A 14,303-nucleotide genomic window follows, 5' to 3' on the forward strand; every position below is an offset into this window, starting at 1 on the left:
TGACCTCCTGAGGTCCCTTCCAACCCTGATTTTCTGTGATATGATGATAGTGATCTGCACACACATACATTTACAAACCCATTCCTGCAGCCTGGCCACGCCTGGTTAATTTAGTTTTACATTCTTGGGATTCAGGTTGTCTTAATTTTTATGGGGTTTAAATCAATACTGATTGCATAAGACTTCTAAAGGCCTATGTTGATTTCTCTGTTGTTACAAACAGAAAAACATTCCCCTCCCACTTCATGCTATAATCTTTTTCAGCTAAAAACTTTCATTGGAGTTCTGGGATTGAGCATTCTCACCTAGACTTTGCTAATATGTAGGGGTGCGCCAATAGACATTTTGGAGGCCGATACTGATAGCCAATATTTAAGGAGGCATATTGGCCAATATCTGATACAGCTGCCATCAAGTGGTAAGTCCGGTGTGGTGGAAGGGGCGTGGAGGGCAGATCAACGCCACCTGTGGTGAGGGAGGGGGCAGACGCTGCCTGTCGGGGGGGGAGGGGGCTTGGGACGGAAGTGTGGCTCATGGGGTGGGGACAGCTCACCACTGCTTGCACCCTGGAAGGGTGAGGGTGGGGTTCCCCCCGGATCTGTGCAGCTCAGGGGCAGGTGGCAGATGCTGGGTGGAGCCAGAGTGGGTGCTGTGCGGGGCTTTTCTTGCCAGGGGCTGGGCTCAGAGCGGGCTCTGGCAGTGCTGGGAGGAGGCTGCAGCCACTCCAAATTTCGTTGCAGCTTTGCTTCCAGCCCCGTGCTGCTGCCTGGCACAGCCCTGGCTTTTCCTGGTGCTTGGGTGGAGGTGGAGTGTTCAGCTGGGGCTGTGCTGGGCAGTGGGACAGGGCTGGGTGTGGAGCTGCAATGAAATTTGGAGTAGCTGCAGCCTCCTCCCAGCGCCACTGGAGCATGCTTCAAGCCCAGCCCCCAGCAAGATAAACCCCGCACAGCACTGGCTCTGGCTCTACCCTGCAACTGCCACCCATCTTGCACCACGCAGATCCAGGGGCAAATGGCCCCCCACCCTCCCAGGGTGCAAGCAACGGTGGAAGCTGCCCCCACTCCATGAGCCGCGTCTCCATTCCACGCCCTCCTCGCCCCCGCCCCTGCCCCAGCTGGGCAGCACCTGCCCCTGCCCCCTCCATCACCACGGTAGGGGGGTTGATCTGGCCCACCATGCCCCTTCCCTCCCCCCCTCTTCCGACTTACCAGCTGGAGGCAGCTATCCACGCTTCCAATTCTGCTTCGTGCTGCACTGATCTGATATTGGACCAAAGTATTGGTGCACTTCTATTAATATGGAAAGCCTTCTTCATATATATGCTGATAAACATGTTTTTTTAGATTTCTAAAAGGAATAATATTTAGTTCTCCAAGCAGTTAACATATATGCTGCTTTGTTTTTGGAATGAAGGAGCAGAGAAGTATACAGGAGGAGGAGTATGCTGTAGTGGCATATTATTTGGAGTTCTGTTTCTGTGAGTACGATTTCTTATGTGAAGGCCACACTTATCAGTGTAACTGTCCTCGCTGCGCTGACTCACTTTTGGCAGGAAGATATTTCATGCCTTCCATTAGCTCTGTTGTACCTTATAGCCTACTGCATTTTTAACTTTGCTGCTCTTACCTCTGTTATGACTGAATGAAAAGTCTATAAGTACATTTGATGTTGGGGTAAAGAAAATATTAATGGAATTGCCATTTTAAAAAGTTCAGGCAATTTGTTGCTATACTGAAAGCACCAGAACTAGTTATATAACTTTAGACTTTGTGAGACAGATAGCAAAGTGGTAGGCATGATATAAACAGATAGCTGAATATGTCGTCCATCTACACAGCAGAAGCAGTGTGATAATGGCATGTTGATTTAGAAGAGTTGCATGTTGGTCGGTGAGAGTGAGACATGTTGTGTTCTATGGTCTCTTTGCCTGAAAATATTTAACAGTTCCTAGATTGGACAGTGATTTTTGTGAGATGTAGGCTAATTGCCTTAAGGCTGGACTCCTTTTATATCGAACACAGACAGCCATTACATGATAATAACTTGCATGTGATACCTAGAGTAATGTTGAGGTAATGTTGTAGCCATGATGATCCTTGCATGTAATAACTACTACTAATAATAACTACTACATTGCATGTAGTAACTACTCATTCTGAAGTGAGTGTTCAATAGGCTTTTTCATAGCTAAGTGAGCAGTTGGATGCTACTTTCAGGCATTTAGATCCCTAACTATGGGCATCTAAGTTTGAAAATTTTGGTTGAAGTAAATATCATTCAGGTGAGTTGTAACATGCTTGAAATTTTTCTACATTAGTTTAGCAAAAACCTAATCAGTAAAAAAATAAAATAAATAAATAAATAAAAAAAGAATTAAAATGTACTCTTAAATTTCAGTAAAAGTATTTTCCCTTTTCTATGAGTGGGTTAAATAACACGTATTTCTAATGGGGTACGGAGGCTTTCAGCTTGAACTTGGACTAAGTATTTTAGTGATAGTTTATGTAGGCTTGGTTCTTTGGTTTTTAATAGACATTGAATTTGGCATATAGCACCCAAAAAATCATTCAGGATTAATTAGTGCTAAAAATCTGTTACCAACTGTTCAGAGATCTGTCCTAAGCTCACTGGGCATGTGTACACCTACCCCCCTGGGGTGCAGTTGTTACTGCGCTGTCATTTAGTACTTTCTTTAGAAAGCACTAAATGACGGAGCCTTTAGTGCACTGTCCCGGTTATTTTTAGCAGCTATATCACCATAGTGATGCGGTATAGTGAGGTAGCTTGTCACTATGGTGACGTAGCATCAGCATCACGATTTGTGCCTGCCAACGCTATTTTGCTATATCGACAAGCTACATTGCCATAGCTCATCACTATGGGGATGTAGCATCACATGTATGTGGGCTCACTGTGTATTGCAGATTGTGCCCGCCTCTGCTCTATTAGGCGTTCCCGAGCCGCCTTCGCCCGGGCGGTCAATCTGATTTGCCCATGGCCTGTGTGTGGATCCCAGAGGGCACCTTGGCTGACGTCAGAGAAATCCCCTCGCTTTCCTGCCACGACTTTGAATGAATCCTCAGTGGAGGGGGTCCCCTTTGAGGGAGCCTCCAGGGTCATCACGCCCCTTGGCAGGCACTCATGAGGATCTGACCTCCCCTTCACCCTGGCTAAGCACCACCTTCTGCAACGGGCTTTCAAGCCTATTTTTACAGCTGGCTGCGGCTGGTTTTCCCCTGATCTTTGCGTCGCCCCTCAGCAGCGAGCCCTGGTGTCCTGGCCGGGCTCCGGTGTGAGGGCTAGGAGGCCCTTGGGTTTTCTGGTCACCTACCTGGTGCTCTTAGCCTCAGTGTCTACTGACAGTGGCTCCCCGTGTACCCCTCACCCAGCTGAGGGCTCTATGGACCTATCGTAACAAAAGGGACCATGGCACTTACCTTGATCCTTACCCCTATTCCCAGAAACACCTGACATGACCCGAGATGAACAAACTCACCACCGTGACCACCGGTGAGGCGTAACCACATGGAAAGAAGGGTATAAGCACCTGAAGGAAAATAGAGTGCCCTCCCCGTGGGGACTCTGTGCTCCCCTAGTGCCTCAATGTGCCTAGGCATGGGCACCCGGAGTCGGGGCCCGGGCTCTTGCCCTAACTGGGACTCTTCTCTCTCCCTCTAGGCTCTGCTTCTATTCAGGGTTGTAGCCCCCGTCGCCTGAGGTCAGATTGCTACAGCCGACCCTTCCTGGGGTTGCTGTGGGTCCACCTGCTGGCACCCTTAATCCCCGGTGGGCTTCCTCAGTTCCGGGTCTCCTGCTGCTTCCACTGCAGCTATCACCGCTGAGGCTTCTGCCAGCTTCCCTTCCGGTGTCTTTGCTCCCTGCCGTTCCTTGGCTCCGAGCTCTCCCGTAGCTCCTACTGCTCCCGCAGCTCCCGCTGCTGCAGCAGCCACCACTGCCGCTTCTGCTGGCCTCTCTGCTGGCTTCTCTGATCCCTGCCGGTTTTCTCCGGCTCCGGGATTCCCCGCCACTTCTCTCACCACTGCTGCCCTTGAAAGTTGTGCTCTTGCACAGCCAACTTATGGACAATGTGGCTGAAGCAAAAGACAATAAAATTAAGCCACGCTGTTCACATTGTGAGACTCTTTTCAGTTAAGTGATATTCCTCTGCTCAGACAAAACAATGTTAATTTTTTTTAAAGAGTATTGATTAAAAAAATACAATACATAAATCAGAAAAATATCTGTATCAATTGTACATGTACACATGATGTCACAAATGAGCAATACAAGGAAATGTGGGTGGTGGGGGAGAGAAAAGAAGGGATAGAATGAAAGAGAAGTGTGCAATAAGTGACAATTTATCTACCAAAATATTCTAAGACTTCCTTCCCAATTGTACCAAACTTTTCAAAGCTATTGAGCCTGCTAAACATGACCCTCTCTATAGGTGTCAAATGTGCCATCTCATTGTACTAAGTTTCAACCTTTGGAGATGTCCTCCTTTTTCAGTGTAGTAGTATAATCCTGCATGCTACTAATAAGGCATACTGTAAAAGTACAGTTTGGGAAGCATTCAGTTTGAATTAATAAAGTCCTGTTTTGTCTTACAATGTGCAGTGATTTGCATACGCAAGGTATGAGGCAGTACAAGATACTGCATTAGATGCTGGTTGTGCAACTTTTTTTGCATCAAGAGCTCAAATATATCCTTAAACCCTACAATCTTAATAGATGCCAAATGCATATTTATTGTTGGATCTTGAAAGAACCTAATTTAAGACCAAATATTGTCCTTGGCTATGCATGAATAACTGTAATTGTTTGTGTAAAAAAAGAAGAAAAAAAAGGGAGGGGGGTGATAAAACCTCGTCATTATTGCTTTCTGATGAATGTAGAAAAGATTTAGTGAGAGAAGGGGACCAGGACATTGGACTTCTCCCTAATTTTTTTTCATAGGAACATCGACCAGGAAGGCCAAGGAATCCCTAAAATCACTGCCTTGGATCCTTGCACGCAATTACAAGGCCTAAAACCCAGCTGTAAAACTCTCAGATTTTTTTTTGTTTAACTTTCTCCTCTATAGACATTCCAAATGGTTAACATGCAGCCTAAAGAAAATATGCTTTTTTAACAATACTGCGGTACTTTCTACCATAACATTTTCTTTACATAACCGGTATCGCTGTCAGTGCAAAACATAGGCAGTTGGTTACCAATCTATATATTAAACTAGTCTTCACCTCGCACACACTAATTTTGATTTTTACTGTAGATGTTGCACAGGTCCTGTTCCATCTGCTGATTACCTGAGGAACTGAGCTGTTTATAGTAAATTTTAATCCTTTCCATGGATAAAAAAATGCTAAAATTACCAGAAGCAGCTTTCTGCCATGGGTATTGCTGACAATGTAAGCATAACAGTTCATAAACATAAGTCTGTTCCTGGATACATAGATACCTAGGGATCAGGAAATCATAAGCAGCTCTGAAAAATGGGTTGGTAAATAGTTTAAATCCCTCTAGCGATTAGCAAAAATGCCTTGAAGTGGTTTTTAAGCTCAAAAGCCATGTTTGCTTTACGCTTTCAAATGCATTTGTTTCTGTTCACTGTGAAGTGCCTTTTGATGTATATAGTGAGTTCTAAATTCACTGAAAGTAACAAGATAAACAGATTTCTTTTTTAAACAAATTTAAATATTTTAATATTTAACCTAATTTTTAAAGAATATAAATGGCTAGGATTTTTAATGAGCAGCTCACTGCAGCAGTTGTTTTTTGAATCTTTTATACTTAATTCTATTAGCTCTACAGATTAAATCAAAGAATAAATCCAGGTCACTTCTTCCCTCCTTATTCATCTTCCCAAAGGTGAACTGCTTCATCTTTCTGGACAAAGAGAGTTCAATATGTTTTTCCCTGTAGTGTAGCTTGTCAGTATTGCTCCAGGACTGGCTGACAGAGACTGCTTGAACACTAGCAGCCCAGCCTTGCAAATTCTTATCACTAGGCACAGTGCAATGGAAACACAGTTGTTGCATGGTATTAAGTGTTTTCAAGAACGAACGTCACACCAAGTCCTTTTTCTCCTCCTTTTCACTATGCCAGTGAGTCTCAGTCGGGATCTTGTGAACCCAAAGTGTCACAAATATTTTGAGCTGTTGTGGTCTGAGTTATTTGCAATAGAAGAATTGCTTTATTATTTTTCCATAGTCAAAAAAAGAGTGAAAACAACGAGCTGGCATTTTCTGAGGGTGCCTTGATCTAACAAGGGGGACCTTCAGTTTTAAAAGTTTGAGAAGCACTGCACTATGCATAGTGCTTTGTTGTTCATGGGTAAGAAATCAAATGAGAGATTTTTTTTAAAAGAGGATTCATGTGGATGTTATTAATTTAGATTTAACCATTAGTGCCTCATGACAGCAGAATATTATTTCTAGGAAATAATGCATTTTTATATTTCAGCAAAACCCCAGCCTGTTTGTATTGCATATTTCAAACCTGATGTTTCATATTTGCATGAATTAATTGCATTTTTGCATTGATTTCAGAAGGAACAATGTAGGTGACAGGGAGAAGGCACTCCAAGTGATGCTTCAAGTCTTTCAAACATGTGATCAACCTGCTCCAGATATGTTCTGCCTGTGTGGGAGAATCTACAAGGATATGTTCCTTGATTCTGACTGTAAAGATACCAGTAGCCGAGACAGTGCCATTGAATGGTAACAGAAAAAAACAAAATAACATGTAATAACATTTTCACAGTTGTACATTAGGCTGTGAAAAATAAATTAAACAAATTACTTCTGTACAGCAGTGTGAAAGACTGAAAGGCTAAATCTTTTGCTCATTTAATCCTTTCATAAGCAAGCTCTTACTGAAGTAATTGTTAGGTGGTTTAGAAGACTTCAAGTAAGGACTTCCATTTTTCTAAATGCACTTATCAGTGGGGCTTTTAGTTTGAGGGGCATTATTTTTGTTCTGGGGAAGAGGAGTGTCAAGATGCAGTTTTGTCTTTTTTAAAGAATGTGCAAATTGTTGGTCTTCTGGTATGGGTTTTGAGTGCTGCTCAGGCAGCTTATTCTGAATAGAAGTCACCTATTGTAGAGACCGTATGAAACCTATACAGTATTTACATACCATTTTATCAATATTTTGATGTCTTGAGAGAGAGAAAGAATGCAATTTTTTCCTACTGGTCTTTGCACAATCAAATCAACCAAAAAAAAAAAGAGGTAGTGATGTAGACTGAGTGAAGGTGTCCTCTGCCAATCAGTAGCAAGGGGTGGGGCCTTCTGGGCCCCTCTGCCAATCAGAGGCAAGCTGCGAAATATGGCTCTGTGTGATGCTTGTGCGCCATGAAAAACCCTTTGTCTTGCTGTTCCTTAGGTAGGTCCCTTCTCAAATGTGTGCCAATTGGCCAATCATAAAGTTGTAGGCAGATGCTCTCCTCTGTTATGCTGACAAATGAAATCATATTCTCAAAAGCGTGTCCTGCTCAGGGTTCTCTTGGTACAAGTTGCAATACTTTCTTCACAGTTGGCTAAGTGTCTGCAGCACTTTTTACAACTGTGAAGTATTTAATGTTTGTTGTACAGGGAGATGTGAGCTCTTCATTCTTTCTCTGCAGGTATCGCAAAGGATTTGAACTCCAGTCAAGTCTGTACTCTGGAATTAACCTTGCAGTTTTGCTACTTGTTGCTGGGCAGCGGTTTGAAACCTCCATGGAACTGAGAAAAATAGGTAAGCAAAAGAAGTACAATGCTACAAGCTGTTTTCTGTGGGATTTTTTAAGTTGGAGGAAACTTGAATTTTTTTGGAACGATGGGATGATGCTAAGGTCCAGTGTTTAAAGATTCTGTTCATTCATTGTTGCCCTGTGGCCCCTTTGTGCCAGCTGGGCTGTGCCAAAGGAGGCCCATATTTGTCACAGAACCAGCTGTTTATTTGTTACTTCTGCACATTGCACTGCAGCATAGAGCTAGAACAGAGGTAGGATGTGGGTTGGCTAAGTAGGATCAGCGACCTAACCATATTGCACCCCTTAATGACTTATAATTGCCATTGAAACAGAGGTGAAAGTCAGGAAGTCACCAGGGCCTCTTCTATCACTGATTTAGGCAGAACCTTCTAGGTCAAAATTTGGTAATTGGAGCCAGTTGCCCAACTAAAATTTGAATTTCCCCAGATTTCAGGTATTTGGATTTAACCCCATCCTTGATATAGACAGGTCTATAAAAATAATTGTAGTATGACTTAACATTTCCAAGGTGTACGGTTAAACAGTTTGTTGGGAAGAAAAGGAAGCTTGGAAAAAATGAACAATTACTGGGATGTGGGACAGTTCTTCAGTGTCAGCATGCTTGCCAATGATGTTGGAAAAGCAGTACAAGCAGCGGAGAAGCTGTTTAAACTGAAGCCACCAGTTTGGTAAGTAGTAGGTGCTACTGTTATGTACATGTAACCTGTGTCTTCCAAGTCTGTGGAGACTTTTGTAATTAGGCTGGACAAAGCATTAGCAAATAAGTAATAATATGGAAAAACCTGCAAAGACAAATGAAAAACTAGATGACTTGATAAGCTTATAAATAAAAAAATTGTTGTGGGTGCATGATGTGAATGAGCTCCCTTATTGTTGGGATGCGGGGGGGAGGTTAGTAGAAAATAAAATTACCTATCTTAGTGACAATGATGATACAAGTCCCAAGAAATGTGTGTAGTAAGGTAGAGGTGACTTCAAGTGAAGCTGAATTCTCATCAAAGTAATGTCAGTTAAATCCTACATTGGTCTCTCATCTGTTCTGTTCTATGGCGTGATCACTATTTGCTGATTCATGTAATTTCCCCATCAGATATGTTTAACAGCTCAGCAGTGAGACCACACCATAAAATTTATGCCTAAACTTTATATCACATCTGAAATTCTGTAGAATCAACCCATCACATTTAAATGACAGAGATCTATAAAATATGTTTAAGTTGGTTCAGGATTATATTTATGAAAAACGTTATAAGATGCTAAATCATTGAAAATCTTTTGAGGGGATACTATTTATTTCAATCTATTGACTAACTGTGTGTTCTAGGTATTTGAGATCATTAGTCCAGAATCTGTTGTTAATCCAGCGTTTCAAGAAACTCACCATAGAGCATTCTCCTAGACAAGAGAGACTCAACTTCTGGTTAGATATCATTTTTGAGGCAACAGAAGAAACAACCAATGGACTGAGATTTCCAGTAAGATGTTATGTGTGGTTTTATAACTTGTATTTCTTTCATATGTTTCATTTTGTATGGGGTGGGAGGTAAAAAAAGTTAGACTATAAACATAACAAAATCCTAACTAGCCAACATTTTATTGTATGGCATTAACCAAAATCTTTTAGTATTCAATTACAAGGCATCTAATGTTGTCTCTAGTGCTAAGTAACAAGTACAACCATGATAATATTGTTTTACAGTAAGTAGGAAAAATAGGGTAGTTGTAAAATATAGCACATGCGCAAATACACACACATTTTCAAATGTATTACATGCACACACTCATGGTTTGACATTGCTTTTTATCTATAAATTGCTTTTTCCTGGGTGCATCTACACATGATGCTACATTGCCATAGCAATTCACCATGGTGATGTGTCTTTGGGCAAAAACCATGATACTGCTGCTACATTGGTGTAGCAGCATGCTCCATCGGAATAGGGTATTGCTATGGAGATGTAGAGGCTAAAAATAATCATTCACCATTGGAACAGCACAGTATGGCCTGTTAATGCGCTGTCATTTAGTACTTCCAATGATGGTACAGTGTTAGTACTGCTTGTACTAAATGATGGCATGGTAACAACAGCGCTGTAGGGGCACTTGTAGACAAGCCCCCTCAGGTCCTGTTGCACAATAGTAAACAGAAGTGTGCATTTCCTTCTAGGTATTAGTGATAGAACCAACCAAGGTCTACCAGCCTGCATATGTGTCCATCAACAATGAAGATGATGAGCTATCTCTCTCTCTGTGGCATGTCTCACCCATTGAAGTGGTAAGGGAAGATGGCAGTTTCTTCACCTGTAGATCTTGAAGCAATTTGCAGACACTTAAGCCTTGCTACATTCTTGTGAAATGGGTAAAATTATATCTATTTTATGTGTGGGTAAACTGAGGTACTATAGAAGGAAGTTTAAGACAGCAGAGGGAATTGGTGGCAGATCTGAGATTAGCACTCATGGGGTCTTGACCTTTGGTCTTGGGCTCGTTGCATTAAAACATATGCACTAGAAGCACTCTAGAATTTCATGCCTGATACTGATATCCTCCATTTACTTTCTCTTTTTGTACTTGCATATGCAGTGTCTTAATGATGCTACTTGGAGCTAATATGTCATTAGCTATTATTGACACAGCACCATGATATACTTAGTATAGGCTTCAAACAAATATTGCCTTTGTGCCACCATAAACATTTTTATAGCAGCACAAAACCTGAGCTAACACCAGGATGCCCAAATTCGTGAGCATGATAATTTGTGGTCATAGCTTATGCTGCCTTTTTACTGCTGAAGTCAGTTATCTTATGGCAGGAGAGCATGGGCAGCCCAAGCACAGTCTGCAAGCTTGGAACAGTGAAATCCCATGCGAGTTCACTCTGCACTTGCAGAGGCGCACCCTGGGAATTGTCCTCCAGGTGATTCCCAGGGCACATGTATCATGCTGCTGCACCCCAACCTGGGGTGTGGTCTGCAAGCATGGAGTGGAGAACCCTCATAGGATTTTCCCCCCTCCACACTGTAGATGCTTTCCCTGAGAATCCTCCTGCAGGGGATCTCCATGGAGTGTGCATCACACTGTTCAGGCATGGGCCTCTTTGCTCATGGTTCTCCCACTTGCAGATGTGCACCCTTGGCACATCCAGATGTGCATGGACATTTGGTTCCCTGGAGACAACTAGCAGCGGCACACCTTATGCTGCAGCTACTTGCCCCTGGGGAATGCCCATGCCATGCGCGCTTTGGCATGTGGCAAGTTACCCCAGGGGCAATACGGGAGGCTGGAGCCAGTATTGCTGGCATCAGCAACCTGACCTTGGGTCTTGGGGGCCTCCCAGGGCTGCAGCCATGGTGATCCTGCTGGATGGAGCCTGGTTAGCAGCCATAGCACAGCTCCAGGTAGCCTGGCTCTGCTTTTCAGCAATGCGCACTGCTCAAGTATGCACTGCTCCATTTTTTTTTCCATGGGTTTTTTTCACCCCTGGATATCCAGGGGTGGAAAAAACCCATGGAAAAAATTTATGGAAAAAGACATGTTTGCAGTGCCACATACATACAATCACACTGCAAGGGTGTGGTACCCAAGCGTGTGCTGCTCCGTTTTTTTCCATGGGTGGAAAAAAGGATATCCAGGGTGAAAAAAACCCACAGAAAAAAACGGAGCAGCACACGCTTGGGTACCACACCCTTGCAGTGTGATTGTACGTATGTGGCACTGCAAACATGTTTGCAGTGCCACATACCATATGCCGTGCTCATCTGAATGCGCCCCTAGGTCAGAGTTCAGCACCCAGGGGTGCGAAGAGTGACAGGGGCCTGACCCTGCAGGACAACCACTCCAGTGATCTCTGTAGATGCCACTGAAGTGCTCAGCTATTCCAGAACACATCCCACTCCAAAGAAGATGGTTGGGGATATCCTTGACCTAGCACAAAAGGTATAAGGATTTGAGTAGGCAAATGACACAGGAGTCAGGAGTTTTTGGAGCGTGGGGTTTTAAGAGAAGGTATAGTAAAAGAGTGGGGAAGAGATGCAGCATGGGGGAAAGCAAACTCTTGGCAGTAAGAAATAATTGTAATTCGATGTGGAAGGGGAAGAAGGAAAGTTAAAAAGCCTGGAAGTATTTGAGAAGAGGGGAACGTTTTCAGAAAGACATGACAGGAGGATAATCTTTGTGCTTGGACTGTGGATAGACTTGCTAGGGGCAGGCATAAAATGTCAGAAAGAATGGCTCAGGATTTTAAGGTTTGTTTTTTCCCTGGGTTTTGATCTGGTGCAATTCTACATCACTCCCGGTATAGACTACTGCTTATATGGGACTAACTCCATCTTATGGGGTAGAGTCCCTTGGAGGCTGGCCTAACTTATGTTAGCTGGCAACAGCAAACAAGACACCATTCACCACATTGGGCTATTTGGAGGGCAGCATTTCCGGTCACACACTATTCTTCCCCCTCTCTTGCTTTTCATTATGCCAAGGCTTCTGGGACTAGGACTTGTGGAAAGATACAGAATGTTTCCATTCTGTTTGTGCCTGAGCCACACAAAGGGGCCGTGCCCACTATATTTTTTAATATGAAAGGATTACTTCTTGACTCAAGATGCACTGTTTAGTACATCAAACTTTAACACTGCCTTCGAAGCTGCATTTTACATTGTCTCAGACATCACTGTGATACTTGTCAAATTTCCTTTTCTGAAGTTTGTAAATATAGCATTTAGTGTAGTTCCCTACTCTGTAAAAGCCCGTGCGTTATTTCAAATTAAAAACCTGAGATGTCTCCAAAGGAGATAATATGTTGGCTATTATCTGAGGGATTTTTCATATGTTATGACCTTGCCTTCAGATAACAAGCTCAGATTAACCTGTGCTTGACTTAGATCTTTGTTCCTTACAGAAGCAGATTCATGAATGGAATTTTACAGCTTCCTCCATTAGGGGAATAAGGTCAGTACATTTGAATACAGCTAATTATGCTTTTTATGTCTCAGTTAAGTTAGATAGTTGTGCTTTAGAACTTGAGATAATGAACTCTGCTTTTCATTACCCATTATAAAATTTTCTTCTGCCCTGTGAAATGCCAAAAGGGAAGAGCCTGCCTCTCAGTAAGAAAAAGGGAGCAGAATACTTTGTCTGTAGTTTGACTTAGTCTCACCTAAATATGAGCATTTTAATTTGAAAATCAGCATTTTGAACCTCCTTTTCCTAAACCAGTCCTTGCTGGGTGTGTTCCTGCTTTATCAGTTGCAGGTATTGGAGTCTAAATTCTGAGAAAGCAACTGAATTATCTCTTTGGTCTCTTCTGTCATGGTTGCTATTTCTGTCTTTAAAACCAAAAGGGAAAGGGCAGCCAAACAAACGTATTGCTTGCTTGCTTGCTTTGATAAGAGAACTGTTTTATGTTCAGACAAGAAAAATGCAGAAAGCCTAATCTATCCAGACTTCTATATAGCATTTAATATGGTGTCACATGAGAAGTGTACAAGTTAAGATGCAGATAAGTACAAGAACTGTAGGACAAGCCTAAAAACGGAGATGGCACTAGGTTATGTCTAAAGGAAAACTGTTGAACCTGAAGCAGGTTGTAAATGGAGTTCCTCTAGGATTGGCCTTGGCTCTTACTTGCAGTAAGAACTGGGTTGCAGTAATAGAATAGGATGAAATTTAGCACAGTTACAAAGTTCGATATCATGGTTCCTGCCATTACTACTCCTTTCTCCTACAGCCACAGAGAAAAGTCTGTGTCCATCCTTTTTATATTGTCTCCTTCAGGTATTTGTAAACAGCTATCCAATCCCCCTCAGTCATCTCTTCTCATAGAGAATCATAGAGAAGTAGGGCTGGAAGGGACTTCTAGGGGTCATCTAGTCCAACTCCCTGCCTGAAGCAGGATTATCCCTATCCAAACCATCTCATAGAGACTATAATCTAAACTTTACATAAGACTACCATCAAACCTGACACAACACAGACTTAACACCCTAACCTGTCACAAGTAAAACAGGGGAACCACAGCAGTCAATATCCTGCATCTATGAAATCTTGTCAACTTATACTCAAGAGATCCTGGGTAGAGGAAGGCAAAAACCAAGTTCTTTCAGTCTTTCCTCATAAGTCTTGCTTCTTAGTCCTCTAATAATTTTTGTCCTTCTCCACTGGACTCTTTCTGATCTGTCCACATCTGTTTTGAAGTATGGGGCCCAAGACTGCACCCAGTACTCCAGGTAAGGCCTACCAGCACCAGCTGAAATGAATCAAGTGAGTGTAATTCTACTTGGCCACTCCGTTCAATACAGATGCATCTGATCCTGTTCTTAAGGTCACCAGAAGTTCCCAGTATAACATGGAAGTAGAATGTGGCACTGTATTTGAAAGATACTATGAATAATTGACTATGATAAGTGACAACCATTCTTGAAGTGCAGGAACCAGATAGCGAGGACTGTGTTCTAGAGGATTCGGTAGCAGCTATGGAGAATATATTTGATCCCCTAAGGCTGTTTTGCAGCCACTGTTTCAGCCTTAGTTGCCTATGGGTCCTGCC

The 14,303-nt window shown here is 42.7% G+C and overlaps 1 protein-coding gene across 4 annotated transcripts in view; it reads left to right on the top strand.

Annotated features, from left to right (window-relative positions):
- MAP3K15 (mitogen-activated protein kinase kinase kinase 15) overlaps positions 1 to 14,303 on the top strand; it is a 164,496-nt gene that overhangs the window by 88,968 nt on the left and 61,225 nt on the right. For all 4 annotated transcript variants that reach the window (XM_059720882.1, XM_059720881.1, XM_059720880.1 and 1 more), the window contains exons 7-12: positions 6,549 to 6,719; positions 7,628 to 7,740; positions 8,268 to 8,427; positions 9,084 to 9,234; positions 9,927 to 10,034; positions 12,657 to 12,706. In XM_059720882.1, the coding sequence (XP_059576865.1) occupies positions 6,549 to 6,719; positions 7,628 to 7,740; positions 8,268 to 8,427; positions 9,084 to 9,234; positions 9,927 to 10,034; positions 12,657 to 12,706 (753 nt within the window). The remainder of the gene's footprint in view (positions 1 to 6,548; positions 6,720 to 7,627; positions 7,741 to 8,267; positions 8,428 to 9,083; positions 9,235 to 9,926; positions 10,035 to 12,656; positions 12,707 to 14,303) is intronic.

This window comes from Alligator mississippiensis, chromosome 1 (genome assembly GCF_030867095.1).
Source record: "Alligator mississippiensis isolate rAllMis1 chromosome 1, rAllMis1, whole genome shotgun sequence".
In the NCBI taxonomy this organism is placed as follows: domain Eukaryota; kingdom Metazoa; phylum Chordata; order Crocodylia; family Alligatoridae; genus Alligator; species Alligator mississippiensis.